The sequence below is a fragment of the Neolamprologus brichardi genome, chromosome 2 (assembly GCF_056152115.1).
Source record: "Neolamprologus brichardi isolate AB-2024 chromosome 2, ASM5615211v1, whole genome shotgun sequence".
Classification (NCBI taxonomy): domain Eukaryota; kingdom Metazoa; phylum Chordata; class Actinopteri; order Cichliformes; family Cichlidae; genus Neolamprologus; species Neolamprologus brichardi.
The window spans coordinates 24,603,998-24,630,392 of NC_142105.1; the positions used below are offsets into that span (position 1 = coordinate 24,603,998).

Here is a 26,395-nt window from a genome sequence, read left to right on the forward strand (position 1 = left end):
AAACAGGAATGCAGCCGCCTGTCACGTCAGCATGAGGAGACGCAACAAAATCAGCTCCACATAGCAGAGTTCTGTGATAACAGAGGAATAAAACTCTCAATCCAGCACTGTCAATTATTTCTAGCAGTCCTCACGATGCAGCGACGTGTCCGCTTTGTTGACTGTAACGTAGGATGAAGAGTAGATACCAGCTAGTTAGCTTGCTAGCTAAACTTAGCCAAGTACTAGCCTGTGGCTAACAGTTTGCTTCACGCTGTGAACTGAAACGGTAAGTTTTTCTCAGATATTTCTGTGGTGTCACGTTGGCCGCATTGTAACTAGTAAGAGACGGAATTGTTTCCTATATAATCCTAAAAAGATTATATTTATATTGGATAATATTTTTGGTATTTTTAGCTCCGTGGAGGTGATACTTTCTGTTACAAATACTGCTCACAAAAGGGATCAGTAGCTTTTTCGTACGGCTGACAAGTCACCAAACTAGCTTTACAAATACTTTGCATTCCATTGTAGTTGATGCGTTTTTTATGTAACTGACCTTTTTCTAAAAAGCATTACAAACATTCACTAAGTTACCTCTTCTGTGTTAACCTAACGTTTATCTAGATTAGTTCATCGGTGTCTCGCTTTTTCTAAACGTGGCCCGGGTCTTTCTCTATTGTCATACGAGTCCCTTTATGTCATTCAACGGATCCGATCTGAGGAGGGTTTAAGAGCCTCATCCGTTTCATGGGATTTTAAACGGCTATAGCTACAGCCAAGAGTGCTGTTTATGCGCCAGATCCGTAAGTGATCGTCTGTATGTGTGACAGTATTCACTCAAAGCCCAGGAGGGGATAACAGAGATTATACTTAAGTTAAACATTATTTATCCACCAAAAATTGAACTTTAGATATGTTTTCAGCCCATCAACGAAACGAACGTTATTGTAAGCCAAATGAAACTGGGATCCTGTTTCAAGCTTCACCTTCGACGGCAATGTTTGGACAACCTGATTAGTCCATGCCAGGAAGGAAGTACAGGAACAATACTCGTCTTGTACAAACAAAACTTTGTTTTGTTTCCACTCTTTGTCTAGTAAATGTACCAGAATTGGAAGCACCAACTGCATGTCACAAAATTTAGTTTAGTTTTTGTAAAGCTGCAGACCACCTGTGCACATCGGATAACATCACCCTACTGTCTTTTTCTGACAGTTTCAAACCTTGCTATAGAAATAAAAATGGAGATTCACCCTGATGACACATTTTTAAAAACAGGCGAACTTTAAGCTGAGCAATTTTTATATCTGATGTTAAGCTTTTTTTATTTTAGTAAAGCAAAGATAACCCTGACGGCTGTCTTGATTTAAAATCAAAAAATTAAAAACACTTTACTGGTAATATAAGGCATCGTGTATGTTTAGTTTTGCATGCGTGTTTGTGTTTGCCCCATACATTAACGAAACTGTCATTTTGAGAAGAACTACCCCGTCTCTCTCTACTCAGCTTTCGTGATCTTTTTCCTCAAAGCGAAGACTTGGTGGGAAAACCATTGTCTTTCTTGTGTTCTTTTAGGAAACACAGTCATGACACAGAAACGCAGCCTGTGTTCAGTTTCTCTTGGAGTGGAGGGTATGACCTGCGGCTCTTGTGTCCAGTCCATAGAGCAGCGCATTGGGTCTCTTCCTGGAGTGATGCATATAAAGGTAAACGCGGGCTCTTTAGAGCTGTTTGTGGTGGTTAGTGGGTTTGAATTTTGTTTTAATAAATTTTTAGTTTAAATGTCATGCAGCAGTCTTTGTTGAGGAACTGATAATAACATTTTGCTAACTCAATACTTCCCTCGTGATACTTACTGTTTAACTACAGGATCTGAAATAACTAGATGTTGTAACAGTGGTCAAGTATTTTAAAACCATGTATTAGATCTCATAAAGAAAAAAAGTATATTAACTAAAGGTTCCTTCCACCCGTATTAGGCCTGATTGATACCCTAATCTTACCCCCTCGGGACTCGCTCATCTGATTAAGAGCCAAGTAGCATCGATGTAGCCATGAGAGAGGGTTTAATTGCAATAGTTGAGGCCTGCTGTTTTGTTTATTGTGTGTTTACCCCTGAGGCTGAGGGTAAATGAGACGATAATGTAATAGTGTGTTCCAGATAGCGCTCTGCCCTTTGCGGGACTGTGACATCAGCTCAATACATTCTCTGTGTGTATCCACAGAAAATGTCATTTGTGTCTTAAGACAGTTTAGGTCCTGGATTATTATACATTAATCTATACAGACATGATCTGCGAAGAGTAAATAGATTTATTTTATGTTCTTAGTAGAACAGTCATTGTCGGATTAGTTTTTCCCCTTTATTCTGAGAATAAAGGTTAACCCTGCAGGCAGCCACACTTACTCACTCACTTGCTGGTTAACTTACGGCCAAGTCAGGTGATGCCTTCAATGTGTCACATGTTTCTTTCTTGCTAAAGTGAGAGCTGAGGGGATCATGCTGACAGCACATGCTGTAAGCTTGCCAAAGTCATGCATTTCTTTTCTTTTTTTTGTTTGTTTGTTTTAATAAAGGTTTAGTTCTGAGACAAGACAGTAAAAGCATTAGGTGATAATAAAATCTAAATAATCTGTATGGCTACACAGGACCAAAAATATCCCTTTCGTAGTATCGGAATTAACTCTGAACCGGCATTAAGTGCTTAAGAGTATTACTGGAGGTAAATCTGATTGTTGCTTGAATAAAATAGAAGCCACATCTTAAATGTAGCTATATTGCATATTAAGGTTAAGCTTAGCATTTATTCCAATTTTGTTTACTCCATTTTACATTTTCTCTTTCAACTCCACTTTTGTAGGTGTCTTTAGAGGGCAAGAATGCAACTGTCATATTTGACCCCAGCCATCAGAGCCCAGAGTCTCTGTCAGAGGCCATTGAGGACATGGGCTTTGAATCAAGTCTGCCAGCTTCCAGCAAAGCCACACCAGTCCCTACTGATATCCAGTTGGTCTCCACCTCGGGCATGACACCCACAGCCCAACAGGAAGCATTGAAGAAACTATCACAAATTCAGGGAGTGCTGGATGTCAGAGAGAACCTGCCACAGACGGGCCTCACCGTCACCTTTGTTCCCTCCCTGACGTCCACGCAGCAGCTTAGTGAGGCGGTGGCCAGCGTAACACCGCCGGAGATCTCCACACCGAGCAGCCCTTTGCAAAAAGACCCCACCTCCTCTCCATCTCAGACCACGCGAGGTGGAGCGGCCATCCTTAAGCTGCGCATTGAAGGAATGACCTGTCACTCCTGTATTACCACTATTGAAGGAAAGATTGGTAAACTCAAAGGGATTCAAAAGATCAAAGGTGATGTACTCGACCCATTTGCAAACTTACAGTCATATATAACTTTACAGTCTGAGCTGGAAGAGATGTTCTAACACGACTGCTGAATTGCACGTCCTACATCTCAGGCGTCATGTCATTGTGGATCAGCGAGGCTGTCTGTAGGTTCAGCATGTAGAGATTGTTTAGTGTGATATGATTATGACTCATGAAATCCCGGCTGGTTGGAAAGAATGACTTGTAGACGGGATTATGGTGGTTGAGTGCAGCATGATCCCTGTGTTCAATGTGGTTGTTTGCACAGCCTGTCAGTGTACTGTTTGCTCTGTAAAATTTGTTTCAAACTGACGCAAAAAGGGCAGTTTTATAGTAATGATGACATTTATTTTCCTTTATAAAAAAAGAACAGAAAAAGTTATGCATATTTGAAATTTTTCGAAGTCAGTTTTTAACTTTTGTAGTTTGTTGCCCTGAAGCTCAGTATTGGAGAGGATTCTTTTTTTTTTGCATGGTATTCATACTTATTAACCCTGGGTTTTTGGCATAAGACAACTCCGGACATGTAAAATCCATTCAAATATTTTGTGAGCTAAAAATATCTTTTGGGCTCACCTATTCTTTTTGCAGTCGTTCATACAGGATGTGTAGTTTAACTTTCTGATGTTTTGGATCCAAATAAACAGATCTGACCAATCAGATCAGTATATTTGGCAACAAGTGCCGCCGTGGCTAAACACTGCTCTGGCTCATAATCGTCTCTCTGAAATGAAATTATCTCTCCCTCTTCAAGCGTGGTCCCATCTCTGCTAAAAGAGCTCAAAGTGCCCCACTGACATCCTGAAATATGTACGAAAGTGAGCGTGATACAGTTTTAACTTCTAGATCAAAGCGTAATATTGTCCCTGCTGCTGCTTTCTCGTGAGAATTTGATGAACCCAGAATCTCTGTTTCCTTCTTTTCTTGTTTCGGAAACATCAGGATGAACTTCTTTTTTTTTTTGGTCACAGTCCGTGTTTTTTTTTTTTTTTTGTTTTTTTTTGAGGATGAGTGTTCCACAAAAATATAACGTGTTTGGTTTGTATGTAGGCCAAGTTCAGATCTGGAATTTTGTGTTGTTTTTATGCAACATGTTCAGTGTGTAACGGCCTTCAGAGTGAAGTAAAGGCTTTGTCTCCTGAAGCTTTAAGCTGGACCATCAAAATGATCTCACATTGATTGTATCTTGTGTGTCTGATTCTCTGCCAACATCTTTGTCCGTGTTTCACACACAGTGGCTTCCGCTTCTTGTCAAAGAATTTCATTTGTTTTTATTTGCTTTGTGCTTCTGTTTTAACTTTCCTGTTTCCATCTCTTCCACAGTTGTTTTAGAGTCTCAGGAAGCTACACTCGTCTACCTGCCTTACCTCCTCAGTGTCCAAACCATCATTGATCAAATTACTGTGGTTGGATTCAAGGCCTTTGTGAAGTCTAAGCCCCGCTCCCTGCAGCTGTCCCCCAGTGAAATGGAGCGCTTTGTTGATTCTCAAAAACAAACAATTTCGTCGCCATCTGAGACTTCAGAGGAGACTGAAATCTTCATAGACACCACGCTCGTCGCGCTTAGGGTCAAAGGCATGCACTGCCGTTCCTGTGTGGTCAACATTCAGGACAATATCTCAGTGCTGCCTGGTGTGTCTTCTGTGGAGGTGTCTTTGGAGAACGAGAAGGCCTCCATCTGCTATGACCCCCAAAAGGTCACAGTGACTCAGCTGCAGCAGGCAATTGAAGCACTGCCTCCAGGAAACTTTAAGACTCAACCGTGGGACTCCTCCGGTCCCCTCAGTCCTGTGTCCACATCACCTGCTCCCACTTTACCACCGTCATCATCATGGCCTACAGGAGCAAACCAGGCTAAACCTGCTGTCTTGCAACCTTGTTTTAATCAGCCACTGGGATCTGTAGTGAATATCCACATTGAGGGCATGACATGCAACTCCTGTGTTCAGTCCATTGAAGGCATGATCTCCCAAAAGAAAGGGGTCATGTCAGCCGAGGTCTCTCTGACTGATCACCAAGGGATCTTTGAGTACGACCCTCTGCTGACCACACCAGAGGAGTTGAGGGAGGCCATAGAGGACATGGGCTTTGATGCCTTTCTGCCTGGTAAGAGGACCGATTATGTTGGCATTTAATTACCCATGTGGTTTCAGGCCTAGAGCACTTTTATTTTTAGAGGCTAGTGAGCAAAATTAGCATCATTAATGAATAAATCTTCTTGTAAACAGAGACCAACTCTCTGCTGCCTGCGCCACATCCTCTTTCATCGAAGTCTTCAAGTATAGCACCTGTCAAAGGTAAAGAGGTGGACAGTGACCACCACAAAGAAACCCCCCAGGGACTTAGTGGAGAAACCAACTCTAAATGCTACATCCAGATCGGAGGGATGACCTGTGCTTCCTGTGTGTCAAACATCGAGCGAAATCTCAAGAACGAACCTGGTGTGTTAAAGTTTTTTGGGGGTTTTTTGATAGGATAATTTTTTGGCTTTCCTTAGGAACTAAAGAGAAAATCTGTGATGTTGTGCAGGTATCTACTCTGTTCTGGTGGCACTAATGGCGAGTAAAGCAGAGGTCCGTTATAACCCTGAAGTCACCGATCCTATGAAGGTAGCCGAGTGCGTGAAGGAGCTGGGCTTCACCGCCTCTGTTATGGAGAACTATGAAGGTTCAGGTGGAAACGTTGAATTAGTGGTGAGTCACTGTGAGGCTGCATTGACTTTATGTTCATTAATGCATGCATTCAAAACCATAAACAAACATTTCTCAATAAGAATTCACTAGATGAGGTGCATTCCTCCCTTCATATTCTCATTATTTTCTACCTCTTCATCTGCTTGTCTGCTCCTCTTCACCTTCTGTCAGGTCAGGGGAATGACGTGCGCTTCTTGCGTTCACAAAATTGAATCCAACCTCATGAAAGAAAAGGGGATTATCTATGCCTCTGTTGCCTTGGCAACCAACAAAGCACACATTAAATTCGACTCTGAAGTTATTGGACCACGAGACATCATCAAGCTGATTGAGGTATTACGCCTTCCTCTGTTTATTTATGCATGTGTTCAGTTATACTTTTACTAATTCATTGGTCTGGATAAAAGTCTTTAAAGGCCTCATCAGGAGTTTGTTTTCTGTAGAATCTAGGGTTTGAAGCGTCTTTGGTAAAGAGGGACCGCACTGCCAGCCACCTGGACCACAGCAAAGAGATACGACAGTAAGCAGCATTTGGTGTTTGTCAATTTAAAAACCTGTTGTTTGTGTAGTTATGTATGTTACCATACTGTGTTGGAACATGAGTCTGGTGTTCAAACTTTTTCTTTTTCTTTTTCTTTTTTGTTCATCTGAATGTTGGCTTGATCGTTTATCTGACTTTCCTAAGAAAAATCTTTTTGTAGAGTGAAGTGCTTAGGCCATTATAGGCAGTAAAGTGTTAACTTATCAGAGAGTGATACTAGGGATTGAAAATAATCAGTTAGTGAGGTATGTTGAGCTTGAAGCTAGTTGTCAGTGTCACAAATGTAGCTCTCTTTGTACCCAATAAGGTAATCGAGCTAAGGTAAGCTGCACATGTAATATGCTTCAGAGGAGGTTATTTTCATATTCAGCTCTAAAAAGCACTCTCAGCTGAGGGAAAACATTTTATATGCAAGGCCACGAAGGCCAAGTCCACTTGGAGGGTGCATGCGTAATTAAGCATTGTAGTGTCGTGTCTTGCTGCAGGTCATGGGACAGAGCCCTGTTTTTAGTCCCTCTCTTATTTACGTCCTTCAGATCCAAGCGACCTCTCGCATGCCCATGGGAGCAGAAGCTGTAACACTGACCTTACACTCAGCTGCACATGCATTCATTTGAAAATTGCGGGGCAAAATTGAGGATACGGTACAATGTGTCGTACCTGGAGCATATAACTGTCATTTTTCTTTATTCAAATTTTTTATGACTTTGAAGCCATTTACTTGATTTGCACTGTTTTAAATAATATCACGTGCCATTTTATAAAAAGCTGTTTAAAAAATAATAATACTAATAAGACCTGCAAACCTGTGGTTTCTACAAGCATCCAAAAATGCTGTCAGAGATCAAATATTTTAGGAACTGAATAGAGGTGGGAATCACCAGACACCTCATGATACGATGTTATCACACTACTTCATTTACTATTTCATATTATTGCACTTTTTAACATTTTGAAATATGCTGAGTATTGCAGTAACAATTATTGCGATTTGTCACCTGTTCTTTCATCAGCAGAGGTAAACTTTATTATCTGTTTTATCTAAAATAATGTTATCTCACTTCATTTATTTATTTAGGTTTTCCTCCAGATAGACTGTTAACCGTACAACACTGGCTTGAAAGCCAGGCATAAGTGGCGTCATAAGACCGGGTCAGTCTGGTATCAGTCTTATATCAGACCCCGTTCAACTGCAGGCTGATAGCATTCTGCATTTGTATGGGGTCAAGCTGGCAATAACATGTAATCTGTTCCTGATAATATAACAGTGAAGTGTGATAAGTGGGCGACCATGGCTCAGGGGGTTGGGAAGCGTATCTGTAACCGGAAGGTCGCCGGTTCGATCCCCGTGCTCTCTGTCCTGGTCGTTGTGTCCTTGGGCAAGACACTTTACCCTACCGCCTACTGGTGTTGGGGCTGATGGCGCAATATGGCAGCCTCGCCCCAGGGCAGCTGTAGCTACAACCGTAGCTGCCTCCACCAGTGTGTGAATGTGAGAGTGAATGAATAGTGGCATTGTGAAGCGCTTTGGGTGCCTTGAAAACCGCTATATAAATCCAATCCATTATTATTATTATTAAGTGGTTGAAAATCACACGTGTTGCACTAAAGATAGAAATATTAACACATTCAGCAGAAATTTAACTGACATTGATACTCAGTGGCCTTCCTGTACTATAGGAACATAATCAGACTGATGGCAACATGTTGGCATCTGTCTGCATTTATAAATTAGACTGCAGTTATTGTCAAACCTTCAACAATCTCTCTGAGTGATTCAAGTCAGTTCAAGTCAGACTGTGAGGCGACCTGTTCACTCAACTTTCGATCTAAAGTCATTGTGAGTGTGTAAGACCTTCAAGCTCTGAGCAACCCTTTTTATTTTATTTTATTTTAACTTGTGTGGCTGAGCCATTAGCTTGGTGTGAATTAGGAGGTTGCTTTGTCAAGCTAAGTGTTACCAGTGTTTAATGGTTTTTGAGTTGAGATGATTTAATGTAAGTTGGCTCGACTAACATTATCTCAGGGTTTTGGTGCATGAGATTAGCCCTGTTGTTTGTAGTATTCCCAGAGCCTTTATATTTATTTAATAAATATCATTATAATATCGCCCCACAAAATATTGCTCCAAATGTGTATGAATGTAGTTTTGTTTAGTCATACTGGCTGTGAGAGAGTTGTGTCTTGGTTCTTTTTGTTATGATTATTAAAGTCAGCATATGTTTGCTTTGTTTTTTTAAAAAAATCTGTTACTAAGTGAATATTATCTTCCCTTGCTCAGGTGGAGGAAGTCTTTCCTTGTGAGCTTGGTTTTCTGTGTGCCTGTGATGGGTATGATGACCTACATGATTATTATGGACCACCAGATGACAGTTTCACATCATCACAACAATACGGCAGAGGACCGCAACCGCTACCACTCCACCATGTTTCTGGAGAGACAGCTGCTCCCAGGCCTCTCCATCATGAACCTCCTCTCCTTCCTGTTTTGTTTGCCTGTACAGGTAAATCACAGGGATTAACTTCACTCCCAGGAAACATGATAGGGAACTTTTAGTAGTAGTAAATGGTAAATGGCCTGTATTTATATAGCGCTTTACTAGTCCCTAAGGACCCCAAAGCGCTTTACATATCCAGTCATCCACCCATTCACACACTGGTGATAGTAGTAGTCATAGTAATAGTAGTATTAATTTCGTGGAGTCATATTAATGGTTTCTGTTTTGTTTTTTCTCTCTCCTTAGTTTATTGGGGGTCGCTACTTCTACATTCAAGCCTGGAAAGCCCTGAAACACAAGTCTGCCAACATGGATGTGCTAATTGTTCTGGCCACTACCATAGCCTTCACCTACTCATTCGTTGTCCTAATTGTGGCCATAGCGGAGAAGGCAAAAGTCAATCCCATCACGTTCTTCGACACACCGCCTATGCTCTTTGTCTTCATCTCTCTGGGACGCTGGCTGGAACAGATAGCCAAGGTTTAGCTCATATTTATTAATATCTGTGACATTTCAAGTAACTTTACTTTTTTGAAAAGTCTGCAAATCGATACACATGTATAAGAAGTCAAATTGTTTTATGTGCCGTCTTCCAGAGCAAGACTTCTGAGGCTTTGTCCAAACTGATGTCTTTACAAGCCACTGAGGCCACAGTTGTCACTCTCGGCAGTGATAATTCAGTTCTCAGGTACTCCTGGTTCTCTGCCCTCACCTTTCACATGTTGACTTGGTTTTAAATGACAACATAATGAAATGTTTGCAGTTAGAGTACCTGTTGCAGGGCTCAAGACTAACTTTTTGCCATGGGTGCACCGGTACGCCTAACTTTAAAAATTTAGGCGTACCGGCACAAAAGTTAGGCGCACACAAATTTTTCAACCGCATCGCTTAACACCGCAGTTTTACATGTGCACCTTCTTTGGGGGGGAAGTCCATACAGACAATATTCATTTCTAAATGATTAACTAACAATCTTGTGCTTAAAGTGCTTTGTCAATATTGTAGAAAATGTTAAACTTAATCATCATCTTGGCCTCCTCTGACGACATGTTTGCTGCTGCTGAAAGGCGGTGGGGAGAGGGGACTCTTGGGCAGTGCATTTATTGCAGCATATAATGTGTTTTCTGGATACACTGTGCTTTTTCAGCATTCAAAGATTGATGGCACCGTGTCAGAGCACTGGCTATAAATTTCAGACGGATCAGGCCTTAACTTAACAAAGAAGTTATCAATAGTTTTCATCTTTTCTTATTACCCACAGCTACATCCACTTCTCTCAGGCCTAGGCTGCTCACTAGGGCTGGGTATCATCACTGATTTCTATAATCCATTTGATTCCGGTTCTCAAAGTCCTGATTTGATTCAATTTAGCCTCAGACAGTCAGAAATATTATAATTCTGATCATTTATCAGTACTGATACATGTGAGACTTCATCAGAATTGTGAACATCACAGCAGATGCCTTTGTGTGAAAGTAACTGAGAATAAAACACAGAAAAACATGAAGGAGATTTTCCTGGTCTGGCTTTTTATAACAGATAACCTTAAAAATATTCTGCAATGTTTTGCAATTTTGCATAATTTTAAGAAGTTTAAATTTCTTCAGTATTGAAGAGCAAAAATTAGACTTTCTTGTCCGAGGTCATTTAAGTGAAAAGAGAAAAAGACAGCGCTGTAAACAAGGGTAGACTGGTGGGTAATAAGCGAATGAATAATGCAGAAAACAGAGATTTGAGATGGGTATACTGTTCTTGAAGTACAGAGAGAGAGAGAGCTGTGTATGAAGTGTAATTTTTATCGTGGTGGAAGCAAAACAGCAAAAGTCAGAGGGAATTCATGATGACATTGATCAAATGTGAAGCGTAGTTTGCTGCTTCTTTTGCTGCTGGCTCGGCGAATTTTGGTTGGAGAGAGACAAAACCTGCAGCTCAGAATCAGCGCAACAAAAGACGTAAACACAGAGCTCCGACAGCGTATCCATGTACGAGCCGTCGGGTGAGAAAGCCAAGAAAGACAAAGCTGATTCTGATGCGTCGGGTCCGCTCTGTGTTTACGTCTTTGTGTGGAATCCGTTAATGAATTGATATCGCCTTATTCAGACTACTCACCTCTCTCTTCCACCTGCACTTTCAACTAGACCACGGCCAATCAGAGAAGTCCTGCCCCTGACTATCTCTGATTGGTTTAGTCCACGATAGGGGCATAATGTGTGTCTGTTGTTGACCACACGGAGAGTTGCAGAGATGTTTTATTTTGTTTTTTTTGTTACCCGAACAGTTGGTCGCACAGGTGCGACCAAATTTTTTTTTTTTAGTCGCACCACTGAAAAATTTGGTTGCATTTGCGACCAAATTGGTCACACTCTAGAGCCCTGTGTTGAAATAGACAACAGCATAACTAAAGGTGTATTTAAAAAAAAAAAAAAAAAAAGCAGGGGAGTTTCCAGAGTTAGTGTCAGATTTAATTGACAATTTTGATCTTGTGTGTCTTCTAACAGCCTTTCCTAAACAGTCTAGTATCATTATTATTAATAATCTTACTATTTTTTTCAGTGTCAAAAATGAATTTGTTTTTATAGTAGTTTTGTAGAATTAGTGTTTGACATTATTTTATGTTTGTGTGTTGCAGTGAGGAGCAGGTGGATGTGGAGCTGGTTCAGAGGGGTGATATAGTCAAAGTCGTTCCTGGGGGAAAGTTTCCAGTCGATGGGAGGGTCATTGAAGGACATTCCATGGCCGATGAGTCCCTCATCACAGGTTGGTCATCATTAATTGTAGGACCTGTATCTATGCATGGACTGGTGCTGGATGTCTATAAAAAGTGTTAATAGGTCACTTATGCTCATCGTGGGCATGAATCTCATGGTCATTTGGGGCTTTTAATCCTTTCTTTGAAATGTTATTTTTCTAGGGTGGAATGATTGTACAGGATACATCTTTTATTACTTTAAAAAGACAAGAATTTGGTTCATAAGTTTAGATTTATTTTCGATTTTCTCTAATCTATAATTAATATTTAGTTCTTTCAGCCAGTTGCACCTCACCAGGTGCTTTTGGTAGCCATCAACAACCTTGGCATAATTCTTCCTGGACATTTGACCTCTCTTGGCAGAATTGGTAGGGTTCCTTTAAATTAGTTTGTTTCTTGGCACAGACCTGACTTTTAAGCATAATCCAAAATTTTTTAATAGGGTTGAAGTTGAGACTTTGAGAAAAAACAATTTCAGAAGCTTAATGTTAGCCTGCTTCATTCATTCCAGAAGCAGTTTTGTTGTGTGTTTCTGGCTGTTAATTTCAGGGGAAGGTGAAGAATTCCTTTATTGTTATTTTATTATTGTTACATGGCATCCACTGACAACAAAACTGCCCAAAGCACGATGCTACCATCACCATGCTTGACAGTGTTCTTAGATGCGAAAGCCTTATCTTTTCTCCTCCAAACATACCTCTTGTCAAGGTAGTCAAACAGCTCAGTCTTTGTCTTGTCTGACCTTAAAACCTTTCTCCAGAAGGCCAAAAGCATCTGGTTGGAGTGCAACTTGCTATGGGAACCAAACCAAATATTATTGGGGGGGTTTTTGTTTATTTTTTTCTTACCTGTACTGCAGCTTTTTGACCAGCTGTTGCTTTATGACTCCAGGTGAGGCCATGCCAGTGACGAAGAAGCCCGGGAGCTCGGTGATTGCAGGCTCTATTAACCAGAACGGCTCTCTGCTCGTCAGTGCTACACATGTTGGCATGGACACTACGCTGTCTCAGATTGTCAAACTAGTGGAGGAGGCTCAGACTTCAAAGGTGAATTACATGGTTTGGCCTGTGCACTGTATATACCAGCTTTGAGAGTAACGCTGTACAAGTGTTTATGTTTTTACTTTGTATTTTTAGGCTCCCATCCAGCAGTATGCAGATAAAATTAGTGGCTACTTTGTACCCTTCATTGTTGGCATATCTGTGCTTACCCTGATCGCCTGGATCATCATTGGCTTTTTGAACTTCTCTCTGGTGGAGATGTACTTTCCTGTGAGTTCTTTTCCTTTTTACTTCAGTTTTATGTCATTTTTATGAATTGGAAAAAAAGCTAACATCATTTCCTTCACGCAGGGTTACGACAAATCCATTTCCAGGACTGAGGCTGTGGTTCGCTTCGCCTTCCAGGCCTCCATAACCGTGTTATGCATCGCCTGTCCCTGTTCCCTTGGCTTGGCAACCCCGACAGCTGTCATGGTGGGCACAGGGGTCGGAGCCCAAAACGGCATCCTGATAAAGGGGGGAGAGCCACTTGAGATGGCGCATAAGGTGTGTTAATGATGATTTTCTGACACCTCTGTGTTAGCCAGGCGGTTATATAGAGAAAGCATCTGTCAGTTTTAACACGTTGAATAAAATTATAATTATATAAATGCAGGCAGATATCAGATGGGTGAGACTGAATGCATTAAATTTGATTTATCGATGTAGTGCCACATGTATGCACTTATTCGTTCACGTGACATGCATAGTGATTTATTTCCATCATCTAAAATGATCTTTTTAGACCTCACAAGTGCATTTACTGTATTTTTTGTTTTAGTGGGTTATTTTCACCTCTCAGGTATGATCCTCCTGAAAACCAGCCTGTTCGTTTATGTCTTCTGTAATGGACATTTGTTGTTGGTCTATATCTTTTGACTTATTTGAGCTACCCTACTAAGTTCCGATGTACTAAATAGAGCAGCGATCCCCAACCCCCGGGCCTCGGACCGGTACCGGTCCGTGAGTCGTTTGGTACCAGTCCGTGAGAGTTGAGGCTCAGGTGTGAATGGTTTTCAGGGTTTTTATCGGTTTTCAGCGTTATTTTGTTATCGTCTTTATTGTTAACTCAGTTTTTCTGGGTCTTTTCACGTGTGTTATGAATAAATCTTCATTTTTTTCGGTACTGGTACTAGTTTTATTTTGTTGTATTTATCCGCGACACCTTAAAAGCCGGTCCGTGAAATTATTGTCGGGCACAAACCGGTCCGTGGCGCAAAAAAGGTTGGAGACCGCTGAAGTAGAGGACATCCCGGGTTTTCCACTGATGTCATGTGTTTGGGTGGCCTCTTTTAGCTGCAAAGAGGAAGGAAATCACAAAGAAAATGTCAAACAAAAAATGTTCAATGGGAAGATTTCTCTCTCTCTCTCTCCCCCCCCAGTTTTCAGGAGGTTATGAGGGTATTATCATCACCCTGTTATGTCTGTGAATGCGATAACTCGAATGAGGAATTTTAAATTCATGCCATAGGTGTATCTACTAAAAATCTCAGTTTACAATCTCAGTGACCGCAAGCTCAAGGTCAGAGTTCTCTGAGAACAAGGTGCTGTAGGATTTTGAAATTGATACAGTAGGTATATCTACTAGAAGCCTGAGGGGTGGCACTGAGGGCGACAGTATTTTTATATTGTAGTTTTCTGTTTCATGAATTGTAATAATTTTTCCACATTCTTTAATTTGCTTGAGAGCTGTTATTCTGAAAAAAATTCCCATCTCCTGCTTTAATTGTTAAAAAATCTAAAAGAAAATCTTAAAGACTGTTAAAAGATGAGACACATGAATAAATAATTAAATTCTCAATGCTGGAGGTGATAAAAATATTTTATATTTTGATATCATTTCTGGGGTCATAAAGTAAATAACTTATAATATTATCTTTCATATGCAGGTTCAGTCTGTGGTGTTTGACAAGACCGGCACCATTACATATGGGGCCCCAAAGGTTGTTCAAGTCAAGATCGCGGTGGAGGGGAATAAGATGCCTCGCTCCCGCCTGCTGGCCATTGTAGCCACAGCTGAGAACAACAGTGAACACCCGCTGGGAGCCGCTATTACCAAATACTGCAAACAGGTTTGCCTTTCATCAGATTTGACCCCACGGTGAGATGAATGATAATCTACAGTATGTATATGTGGAAGATGTTGATCCATTGTTATTTGCGTGCAGGAGCTTGGCACAGAGTCTCTTGGCACGTGCGTGGACTTTCAGGCGGTGCCGGGCTGTGGCATCCGATGTCAGGTGAGCAACACGGAGAGTCTGCTGAAGCAGTTGGACAGTGACAGCGAGGACAACAACCAGCGCAACAGTGTCCTAGTCCAGATCAGCGACAGCCGGACATGCACCAGCTCCCATCCACTCATCATGGACCCACAGCCGCAAAGTATGTTTGGAAGTGCATTCCTACTGCACGATTACAGTTGCTGTAAAGTTGTGTTTCACTTGCTTTTATGCCTTCTCGCTGTTGTTTGCAGGCCTGGTTCAGACAGCCACCTATGTAGTCCTGATTGGGAACAGGGAATGGATGAGGAGGAACTGCCTGCAAGTCACACCTGAAATCGACGAAGCCATGATCGAGCACGAGCGCAGAGGACGCACTGCTGTTCTGGTGGCCGTAGACGGTGAGTAGCAATGTTAAAATTTACTCTTTTCTCTCACTTTCTGACTGCTTGAAACTTAAACCTTTTTTTTCTGTGCATAGACCTGCTGTGTGCAATGATAGCCATAGCAGACACAGTGAAACCAGAGGCTGAGTTGGCGGTCCACACGCTGACCAACATGGGTCTGGAAGTTGTGCTGATGACTGGAGACAACAGCAAGACAGCTCGGGCTATTGCTGCTCAGGTAAGCAAAGCAGACGAATGAAGAGCTGATTAATACTGATGCTATCATTAGACTTTTGTAACAGAGATGATGGCTTCGATTTTTTGCTTTTCTGCTTTAATGTCATATTAAGCTGGAAACCCAACACGTGTTTGATTTCTGAGCTCATCATTCTGCTTTTTGTCCACCAGGTCGGCATCAGGAAAGTGTTCGCTGAGGTGCTGCCCTCCCACAAGGTGGCCAAAGTGGAACAGCTGCAGCAGGCGGGAAAGAGGGTCGCCATGGTGGGTGACGGCGTCAACGACTCGCCCGCTCTGGCCATGGCTGACGTGGGCATCGCCATAGGAACTGGGACAGATGTGGCCATAGAGGCCGCAGATGTGGTGCTGATCAGGGTGAGAATCTGATCCGACAAAGGTGTCTGTTTTGTAACATAAAGCAGCACAGATGATATTTAGCATGATGTGAATCACATGCAGACAACACAGCAGACACAGAGGTCACCAGTCACTCTCCAACTTGAGAAACAAAAGTCTAACATAAAAAACCTTGTAGACTGAAATAAAAACAGTTGATCTGTTTTGGTTTTTTGTTTGTTTTTTAAAGCTTTGTGCTGAGAGGATTTTACTTAAAGCATTTAAACTTTTTCACCTTTTTGCCACAAATTGCTATTAACGCCCTCCTCATTTACCCAGTGTTGTTCTCTTGTCTTCAGAATGACCTGCTGGATGTGGTCGGCAGTATTGACCTCTCTAAAAAGACCGTCAAGAGGATCAGGATCAACTTTGTCTTCGCTCTTATCTACAACCTGGTTGGAATTCCTATTGCTGCTGGTAGGTTCTTTGGTGGGCTGAATGCAGAGTGAGGTCCTCCACTTTTTTAGTATCATAGTGAAATCACTTTGAGCTCTGTGGAAATACGAACCTCATCTATTTACAGGGGTGTTCCTTCCCATCGGCCTGGTGTTAAAGCCGTGGATGGGCTCTGCTGCCATGGCGCTGTCATCCGTCTCTGTGGTTTTGTCCTCGCTTCTACTTAAATGGTAATGAAATATTTGGGGTTTTGTTGAAGTATTTTGTGTGTATTTTGTGTTAATTCATAAAAACTTCTGTCCACTTTATCCCCTTCATCTTTATGTAGTTACACTAAACCCACTGCAGAGAAGCTGGAGGCCAGACTGGGTACCAGCAGGCGGCAGGGCAGCCTGTCTGACGTCAGCGTCCACATCGGCATGGGCGAGATGCGTCGCCCGTCCCCCAAACTTAGTCTGCTAGACCGCATCGTCAACTACAGTCGAGCCTCAATCAACTCGCTGCGCTCTGACAAGCATTCAGTCAACAGCTTTGTGCTCATCGACCCCGACAAACACTCGCTGCTGGTCGGGGAGGCTGCGAGCCACGATGATGACTTGTGTTGAATCTGAGGAGCTTACAATAGAAAGTGCATTTATTCCAGGCTGTGCCATGCTAAGTCAAAAGGGTTACATTGAATAATGGCCCTTCCATCTGCTGTAGGTGCCCTCAGGGCAGCACTGTTTACGTGAAGAAAGCTTTCCCTTGTTTTCTTTTAGCTCAACCCACTGATCACACTCTTCAGACTATGATGAGATGGGTTTTGTTGAGGTTACGCTCTTGGGGACACTCTTAGACAAACCCATTGACACTACAATCCACAACTCTCCCGTGTCAGCTTCTTCAGAGCCATGAAGCAGGTGCCACATCCAGGAAGCAGAGCTGTGATCATCGTTGCAACTTTACAATCTTGAACATCTATCCAAAGACATTTAAACAGTGGTGCCCTTCCTAAGAGTGGACACAGTAGAGTTTTATTTTAGTTAATCTTCCTTAAATGGAAAAGTGTTGTATAATTATATTCCAAACTATTTATACTATTATTTATCTTTTTTTTTTTTCACTACATCAATGTAAAACATGAAGTTCTTGAATCCAAATGTAAATTATGATTTTGACATTCCCAAAAAATGTGTGATTGCTTAGAAAAGTTATACATCAAAACTTTATAACAAGCTGCAAAAGGGATTGTTAAGCAAAACTAAGGAGTGAGATGTGAATGTCAGTGTTACCTAAAGTGCCAGTTGAAGTGCCACTCGGCATATTCCAACACATTCCAAAGATAGCAGCATTCAGAGGTTATCTTGGACTTGATCTTCACAAAGTGTGAGCAGAGGTCAATTTAAGCTCTAGTTTCAGCACGCGTCAACTTGCTCCAGCTGTAGTCAGTCATCTGTCAATGTATGTGAAGATTGTTTGCTGTTGCAGTGAAGCAGAAGTTGTTACATGGATTATGATGTTCTTGGATGTCTTTATGAGTTGTTGCAATTAGGCTTGTGTTTTGAAATGGCTGAACTCTAAATGCCGTCGTGAACTTCCTTGTGTCTGCAGTAAGCAAGGTTGTGTTACTGTTCTTGTGTTTCTGTCGTTAATGCAAGGCTGTCACTTTCTCAGCTTTTTTCTTTCCTTTTTAATAGAATTGATGCTGTTGCACTTGATCAAAGAGACTCAGCACGAACAGAGTAAACACAGCTGTGTCCCAGCAGTCCGCCAAACAAGTTACTGAGAAGCAAACGCTGAAGAATAATAGTAATAGTTCAGTACTATTTAGATCCCATCAGATCTGAGGAGGATGCTGAACAGCCACTGCTGTTGTGAATCATTAGAAAACAGTTGAGCTATTTTGGTTTCTGAATTATTTCTCTCTTGCTTTTCCTCCTGATGATAAGTACATCAGTACGTCCTGCCACTTCCCCATGATGCACTCTGGTCTGGTCAGTTCTGCCAGAATGCTGTTTTTGTGCAATGCCTTTTTCAAGTGTCCATAAGGCCTCAGATATCTGTGTCCATGTTTGCGCGTTCTTCTGAACATTGTGTGCCTTTTAGAATAAAAATGCTTTCGTAACATCACATTGCTGTTTTTGCTTTAAGCCACTAGATGGCACTGTGGATCAACAAAGACCCTCGTTGTGGGATTTTATCAAGTTTATTTCATCTGGTTAGTCAAAACATTACATCACCCCAGTGTACTGCAAAACAATCAGAAAACATTCTTTGTCACAGTATTTTAAAAATTATTAATGCAAGCTATAAATGACTTCCTCTCGAGTTGATTAGTCTCGCTTTGGCTGTGTTGAAATTTCATTTGATTTGGTAAATTGAATTTTCTTAATTGTTAGAGTTAACTGATCAAGCACGGACTGAAATCGGTGTGGTTCTAAAAATGTGCAGCATTTGGAAATCTGCTACAACATTGTGCTTTTCTAGACACACCGCAAACAGCTGGAATTGGAAAGTGCTACATTCAGTCACCATGAACACGAGAATAACAAATGTTTACTTCAAATAAACTGGAGAGAGCTCCAGGGCGTCTCTCTGAAAACACTGAAAATCTAGAATTGTAATTTTACAGCGATAAATTCAAAGAGATTACAGAGTTTAAACATTTAAAAACACCTCACAAAAAAAATTACATCATATGGGAAGGAGTCTGTAAATATTTCAAAAGCATTTCATTTTTGTTGAATGCACGCTGGGTTCTAGAAACACATTTGAGTTGGGTTAAAGGTGTGAGTTTTGTTGCTTTGAGTTAATCTTTGTTTTGTTTTTTTCTCCCACTTGTGATTTTAGAAATGTCCGGTGATGTGCTTGGCCTGGCACCAAAAGTGAGTTTACAATAATTTACAGACAGATTCTTTTAGACACAACAGGTTAATCAACTGTGTCCAAACACGCATTATCTGAATCCTGACTGCAGAACAAAAGTATAGAGCGTAAAATCTACCTGCTTTATCAGCTCGCTTGGCTTGAACTTGGTCATGGCATGTGCTGATATGACTGAGGTGCAGATCGCCTCTGTCAGTGCGCCCCAGGGTGGCTGTGGCTACAATGTAGCTTGCCATCACCAGTGTGTGAATGTGTGCGTGAATGTTGGATGACTGGTTGTGTAAAGCGCTATACAAATACAGGCCATTTTTACCATTTACCAGATAAAGTAAAAGGGGGCGCTGGAGGTCTTTGCTTCAGATATCTTTTTGGCTGGGAGTTTGTGCATTCCTCAAACTCACCGGACTCGAAATGTTACTGTTTGAAGTTTTCAAAGCAGGCAGAGTGTTAGCGAGATGAACCATTTAGGTATGGCGTTGACAAATAGCATCCATGAGAAGTCTATAACATCTACAACATCTATATCTGACACTCTAAATGCATATAACGATGTAAAAACACTTCTGCCACCTTGTGTTGTTGTAATCAGATCTCTCATACTAGAATTGGGCTTGGTAGAAGTGAGAACCAGCGTGTTTTTTCTGAAATGATTGATATGAATTTAACATTTATTGTCAGTGTTCCTGAACACAGCCTCTGTGTCACTAAAGAGGCAGAAAAATACTTTTCAACAAGCCAGAGAGTGGTTTGTTCACACGTGTCTGGCAAGTAGAATAAATAGAACAATAAACACTGATTATTCAGACATGAAATAGCACCGTGCTGGCCTGTTATAACATCCCATTTTAAAGGGTGTATCCCTGGAGAAGGCTTGTTTAGTATCACTCATTTGGCAGGTGAGTTAAAGTGAATGCCAGGAGGTTGAAATCCTTGACAGAGGTTTAAAAAGTACAGATTTGGCAAATGTAATCAGATCTGACTAGTCAGAATAAAGACCAGAAAAAAGAAAAACCGCCGGGCAGACAGATGTGACAGTGGTTTCATGGCAACATGAGATCAACAAGTCACAGACATTAAAGTAATCAAAACATATGGCACAGAAGAAAACCTTACGATGGGCCACTAAACATCTGTCGAGATAAACATCAAACTTTTAATCCCGCTTGGAGAACATCTTCAGCAGTTTCAGTAAACTCTACAATCACTGACAAACGTGAACAGCTCATTACAAAGAGGCTGACAGCGAGAGGGAGTCCTCAGATATCCATCTGGAGCGGTGGAGGTGAGGAGAGAAAAACTTAACTTTGGCACACTGAATGAGGAGAGCTGGCAGAGACGTGAGGAGCAAGCCTGCAGCTGTGTTATGGCAGTGTTCGGATGAGGTTGGGCGGTGATGGGGGGGGGGGTTGCACACACTCATAGCCCTTTGTTGAAGTAAACCCTCTCCACTCCTGGGTGGTTGGCACGGATTTTCTCCTGCAGCTCCGGCTCCAAGCGGCTGACTGACATAGAGCTGGATTAGAGGGCAAAAAATAAATAAAAGGGGTTAATGGGTCAAATGCATACAATGTAGGCATGTAATGCATCCTTTTGGGCAGAAAAAGACTCATGCACACTCTGCATATATTCACATAATAACTTCAAAATGGTTCACTCACCTTTTCTGAGGGAATAAAGCACAACAGAGTGGTGTGGCAAACACAAGGCTGAAAAACAAGAAACGGAAACGATGAGCTCACATGTTTTTAAATTAAAGGCCTCTCGAGCTCACCGAGATTCAAACTTGTCCGAGATTTTTAATAGATAAACCTATGGTATCAATTCAAAGCTCTTATGTTGCTTGGTTCTCAAGTTATCGGATTTGCAAACTTGCGTGTCCACACCGCCTGGCCAGGTGATAACAATGCCCCATCAGCTTAGTATAGATGAGGGGTAACAAAAGCCCCCCAAGAACTACGTCTCAGACTCCGCAGGCCTCAGTCAGCATGTGAATTTAAGAAGTTCATGACAGCACAATTAGAAAAAGACTGAACGGGTATGGTGTCTTTGGACAGGTTTCCAGGAAAAAGCCTGTTCTCTTTAAAAAGAACATGGTAGCTTAAGTTTGCAAAGTTGCATCTGAACAAACCTCAAGCTTTCTGGAGCAACTCAACCACAACATACCAGCGCACCTGATAACAGCTGTCAGGGAGGATGGTGGAGGGCTGATGATTTGGAGAGCCTGTTTTGCAGCATCAGGTTGTAGAAACCCTGCAGTCGCTGAGTTAACAGTGAATGCATCTGTATACCAAAGTGTTCTAGAGTCATGTGGAAGTCATGAAAGTCATGTGACAGGACGATAATCCCAAGCACAGAAAAAAGGTGCAATGGCCGAGTCAGAGTCTGACTGAAATACTGTGACATTGTGGCATTAATGAATGCCCGCAAACCTGAATGAACTGAAGCAACGCTGTAAGGAAGAATGGACCAAACTGTTCACATGAACTCACACATTTACACAGACACACTGCTGTGATGGTGGAGGCTTCTATAAAACAAGGTTATCGTTTCAAAAAATGATGTAAATGTCCATTTATCGGGAGCTTATTGAGGGGAGATACTGATATCAGTCTGATACTAATACCAGTGCTGGTACTGAAATTATTGGTATTTGGATCAATCTGTCCACCTATAACTTAAAACAGAGGTCTCAATCACGCAGCCTAGGGGGGCAAAAGTATTTGAAATTTAAAAAACAAACAAACAAGACAATATTTGTGGGTGTTTTCTTGTTTGGTTCGTTGTTGTTTTTTTACTACTTGAACACTAAAGTGGCCCTCCAATGAGATGACAGCTGCAGCAGCGGCCCACCGGTCATTTAAGTTTGAGACCCCTGATCTATAACATCACAGGGAGGGGGAAGAGCTTTAAACCTCAATTCTATCAGAAGGCCACCAGATGGCGATAGCTCTGATTATAGAAATCTCCATGAAAAGCTTTCATTCTTGACCTCTGTGAACACTGCTGAGGTTATGGGATCAATCACTTCTTTAGGGGCACATCAAATAAAAAAATGAAACCTATTCTGTAAATCTCGGTCGTACCATGTTTCAAAATGGAGGATTACCTAAGATATGGAAGTCACACACTCATGAGCTAACTAGCTATCAATCAGAGCCAGAGTCCGTGTCACATCCATTTTCTGGCAAGCAAGGTGGCAGCGACAAAAACGTTCATCTCGAAGCTTCAAAATGGGACTCTAGAAACTAACAGGTGATGTCACACCTTCAATTTACGAGGGGCAGCCAATGAGAAGAAAGTCAGCATAAATGGAGGGCATATACACCATCTGTAAACCAAAAGCACAAAGCACTGATAAACACCAGGTGTACTGTAATTTCATCCTTGTGGGTGCAGAAACATCTGCACATTATTTAAGTAATGAAGCATATAAGTAAACTTCCATTACACATTGTGGAAGTGTGTGAATTAGCGTTCTCCTAAAAGGAGCCTGCTTCCCCATTTTTGTGGATTAGCTTGCAGAATGTGGTCCTGATCACAGTCATGTGAGTTACACAAGACTTTAACTGGTCGCACCCAGGGCTTGTGAGGCAACGCCGAGTAGGAAGCACAAAGTGAAAAGCTGGGTGATGAGGTGCGAGTCATCATTAAAGAAAAAAAAGGAAGCAGCAGATTCAGTTTCATGTAAAAAATAATTAAGTTATTGAGCCACACACGCACTAAAGCATCTTCATATCGTTATCCACTGAGCTAACAAATTTTATGAGGGCATTTTATTAGGGGCATTACACTACACTGTGAATGGAAGCATTTATCATCAGTGTGATCTTATGTTATGATTGTGGGGTGTTTGTAGTAAAAAGAAGACTGCACATGATGGTGAACGTATCAGGTGAACTATCTCTGGCAACTCACCAGAATCCCACCAGGCTGACTTGAATAGGTGCATTCATCCATGGGAACCTCTGAAAAAGGCCAGGCAGAAAAAAGATGAGTGAGAGGCACAAAAGCGGCAGAGAATCCGAGAGCGGCCTCGTGCACTCGGGGCTTTTAGTCTCTCTAATATGTGATCATAAATAGGAGCTAGGCAGTTAGATCGTCTAACTTGCTGACATTTAATGCAACAAATGCATTTCTCATATTTTGTCTTAACTCCGGCGTGTGCTTACCCTCAGAAAGGCCTTCTTTTCCAAATGGTTCATTAAAAATGGGGGAATAGCTGAAAAGAGAGGAAAATTGATTTTATTTCTGAAATTAATAATAATATCTGAAGCCAGATGTTAAAGTGAGAAAACACTTCCATACCCATTCCCGGAGAAGCCATGAGAATCCTGGAAACCACAACCTGAGAGATCGCCTGCTGCGCAGCCTTTGATGACTCTCCTAACCTGTTGTCATTTTCATCCATTATAGGTATACCATGCTGAAGCTCTCTGAAGACAACAAGCAAAACTGGTAACAGTTCTGGAGATAGATGATTGTGAATGCTAAATGCTGTGAATAATATGCATGGAAATGCACAAGAGCTCCTGCTGAAGAACCTGGAAACTGAAATGAAATACAGCAACAGCTGGGAAATAAAGTGGAGGAAGAGGCTGTGTAATGCATCTTACTTCGATAAATTAAATGTCAGGAAACCTGTTTTTCATGAAAACAACTGAAGTTTTCTTATAAAAGTGAAAACACTGAATGCAGTTTCACTGCATGCTGTAAACCATGAACAGCACATGTATGAATTCATCATATCACGGGGACTCCTCACACAGATGGACGAACTCCCCGTTCTTCATAGTAATACATCAGAAACAGCAATGAACAGACAAATATTTATGATTTAATTAAAGTATGGAAATCTGAGTGTATGACCTGAAAACACAGAACAATGACACCTTATAGCAAACTACACATTTTTAGTCATTAACTAGTTGCTTATTAGCATTTATATCAGTAACCTTTTTGCACTTCTTAGCACCTTTGTCTGCACGACAGCACATTAGGTTTTCCATCAGTAGCCTTCTACTTACTGCTTACAGATACTACGCATGAATTATGATCTTAAAAGACTTTCCTATCCAAATAATACCAAAAAATATCACTCAAAGTCATGTCTCTTAAACTGAGAACATGTTAACAGTTCTATAGTAAAGTCTGGACCTGATTATCCAATGGTGTAGAGGAGGCCATGCAAGACGCAAAAGCCCCAAAAGCTTAACAGAATTTTATTTTCTTAAACTTTATATCTTGAAATCATATTTTCAAAAGCATGGAGATATGATTTTTTTACCATAACAAAATTATATCATTGGTAGAATACTGTAGTGCAATAGTAGTAGTTTCTCCCCTGCGCTACCGAGATTAGCAGTCACTCCCAAACTCAGCTAGCTATCCTGCATACAGAACTTCTAAAACGAAGGAAACAAGAAGAAGTCGAGATATCAAATGACAAAAATGGAATGTGAAAGTTTAAGGAAAATTCCCATTTCTTGTTCAACATATTCAGAAGGAAAGAAAATAAATGGCTCTTAAGTTTGAAGTTGCTGAGACGTTAAAGCATGGTGACACCCAAGTAGCAGCACCTCACAATCAGTGGATTTATGATCTGAAACGCTGATTGAATCCAAATAAAGAATCCATGCGGGACCTTAGCAGCGAACGACCTGCTGCAAGCATCCAGGAAATATTTCTGCTTTCCCTGCATTGTTATTTTTTTCCAAAAAAGAGAAAAAAAAAAAAGATGTTTTAACGATTCTTTTTACAATTAGAGACATCCCAAATGTGTGCGTTTCCAGAGAAAAGCTTTCTGGGCTCTGCTTATGCATTAATTACTGTTTTAATACCCATCCAGGAGCAGCACTGTGAAAAAGAGCAACAGATAGAGGAAGAGACAATCAAAATAGCATTGTCCTTATAAAAACATGAAACAGCTCTGATTGCTTGATTATTCATTATCATTTCAGTAAGGTACAGTGTTCTCCATTTATGACTACTCCTGTATGACATGTCTAATGATTGAAGAAAGGAAAACAAATCATCAGAACATCAAAACAAACTGAGCCCAGGGTTCAGTAACTTGATGTTCTGGCCATGTTTCGGAACCAACTTGGAGTTTGACACTATTAACACACATGAAACGTCTCTGCTCTTCTCAAGTTGTCAATTCATTATAGCACAAAAGTATTGCAGTTAGGAGAACTCGGGACGGTTTAAATAATGTCATCAAGCCAGTGTGTCGCTCCTCCTGTACCGGAGGTATGACACTGAGTCTAATCAGTTCATCTTTGAGACCGAGCGAATCTTTAGTATAAATATTGCATTAAGAGTGGATGGACAGATGGACAGACCAGTGATCTTTACCTTTGTCGCATCAGCGGGATGTTGATACAGTTAGCAGCAGCTACAGCAGCAAATGGAACAAACCGTCCGATCAGCGGTGAAACGTGCTGCAGCGGGAGGAAAGGAGGAAGCTCGGATGTAAACATAGCTTGAAGAATTCACACCAATATTTCAGATGCTTTACAGAAAGGCCTTTCTGCCACAAAGTCCAAATAAAAGCTCGCGTGACAACATGATTACTGAGCGTGATGCTCTAAACACCATGGGCTTTCAGTGAGAAACAATTCATGTGTGGCTAACTTCATACCAGCACACCCACATGTCTGAAGTCAAAGCATTAATAGGAGATGTAGGATGGGGTTAGATGAACTGATACCTTTGTTAGTGCATTTAGTCCTAGAGCGGTGGCAACAGCCCCCGTGGTGGCAGACACATAAGCTGTGCCAAGCTGACTGCGAACAAAAGAGGCACCGGTCACGTCACACAAACAAAAACCACCATCCACACCAGCACTGTTAAATTAAGGGGTTAATATGTGCCGGCATCAGCGCCAAAGCAGCTGCCTCTTACCCGACCGTTATGGGAGCGTCACCACTCCTGTTGGTGTAATTCACTATTGCGTTGAAAGACTGATTGATCCACTGCCAGAACAGCACAGCAGGAGTTGTCCTGTAAATTG

At 41.4% G+C, this 26,395-nt stretch overlaps 2 protein-coding genes across 2 annotated transcripts in view; one reads left to right on the forward strand and one right to left on the reverse strand.

Annotated features, from left to right (window-relative positions):
* On the forward strand, window positions 1-18,825 carry atp7a (ATPase copper transporting alpha). The gene is made up of 23 exons (XM_087849096.1): window positions 1-268; window positions 1,558-1,688; window positions 2,844-3,348; window positions 4,687-5,469; window positions 5,592-5,804; window positions 5,893-6,056; window positions 6,228-6,389; window positions 6,500-6,576; window positions 8,879-9,101; window positions 9,342-9,575; window positions 9,692-9,783; window positions 11,725-11,852; window positions 12,736-12,890; window positions 12,981-13,115; window positions 13,197-13,391; window positions 14,774-14,956; window positions 15,053-15,266; window positions 15,358-15,504; window positions 15,585-15,727; window positions 15,898-16,101; window positions 16,422-16,539; window positions 16,646-16,748; window positions 16,847-18,825. The coding sequence occupies exons 2-23, from the start codon at window positions 1,569-1,571 to the stop codon at window positions 17,121-17,123; spliced, it is 4,575 nt and encodes a 1,524-aa protein (XP_087705222.1). The 5' UTR covers window positions 1-268; window positions 1,558-1,568; the 3' UTR covers window positions 17,124-18,825.
* The window catches only part of sfxn1 (sideroflexin 1), a 10,618-nt gene continuing 2,892 nt past the window's right edge, over window positions 18,670-26,395 (reverse strand). The window contains exons 4-11 of the mRNA XM_087849101.1: window positions 26,287-26,385; window positions 26,093-26,168; window positions 25,738-25,823; window positions 23,689-23,816; window positions 23,553-23,602; window positions 23,299-23,348; window positions 21,042-21,089; window positions 18,670-20,896 (exon numbers count right to left, since the gene is read on the reverse strand). Of these exons, the coding sequence (XP_087705227.1) occupies window positions 20,800-20,896; window positions 21,042-21,089; window positions 23,299-23,348; window positions 23,553-23,602; window positions 23,689-23,816; window positions 25,738-25,823; window positions 26,093-26,168; window positions 26,287-26,385 (634 nt within the window). The 3' untranslated portion in view covers window positions 18,670-20,799. The remainder of the gene's footprint in view (window positions 20,897-21,041; window positions 21,090-23,298; window positions 23,349-23,552; window positions 23,603-23,688; window positions 23,817-25,737; window positions 25,824-26,092; window positions 26,169-26,286; window positions 26,386-26,395) is intronic.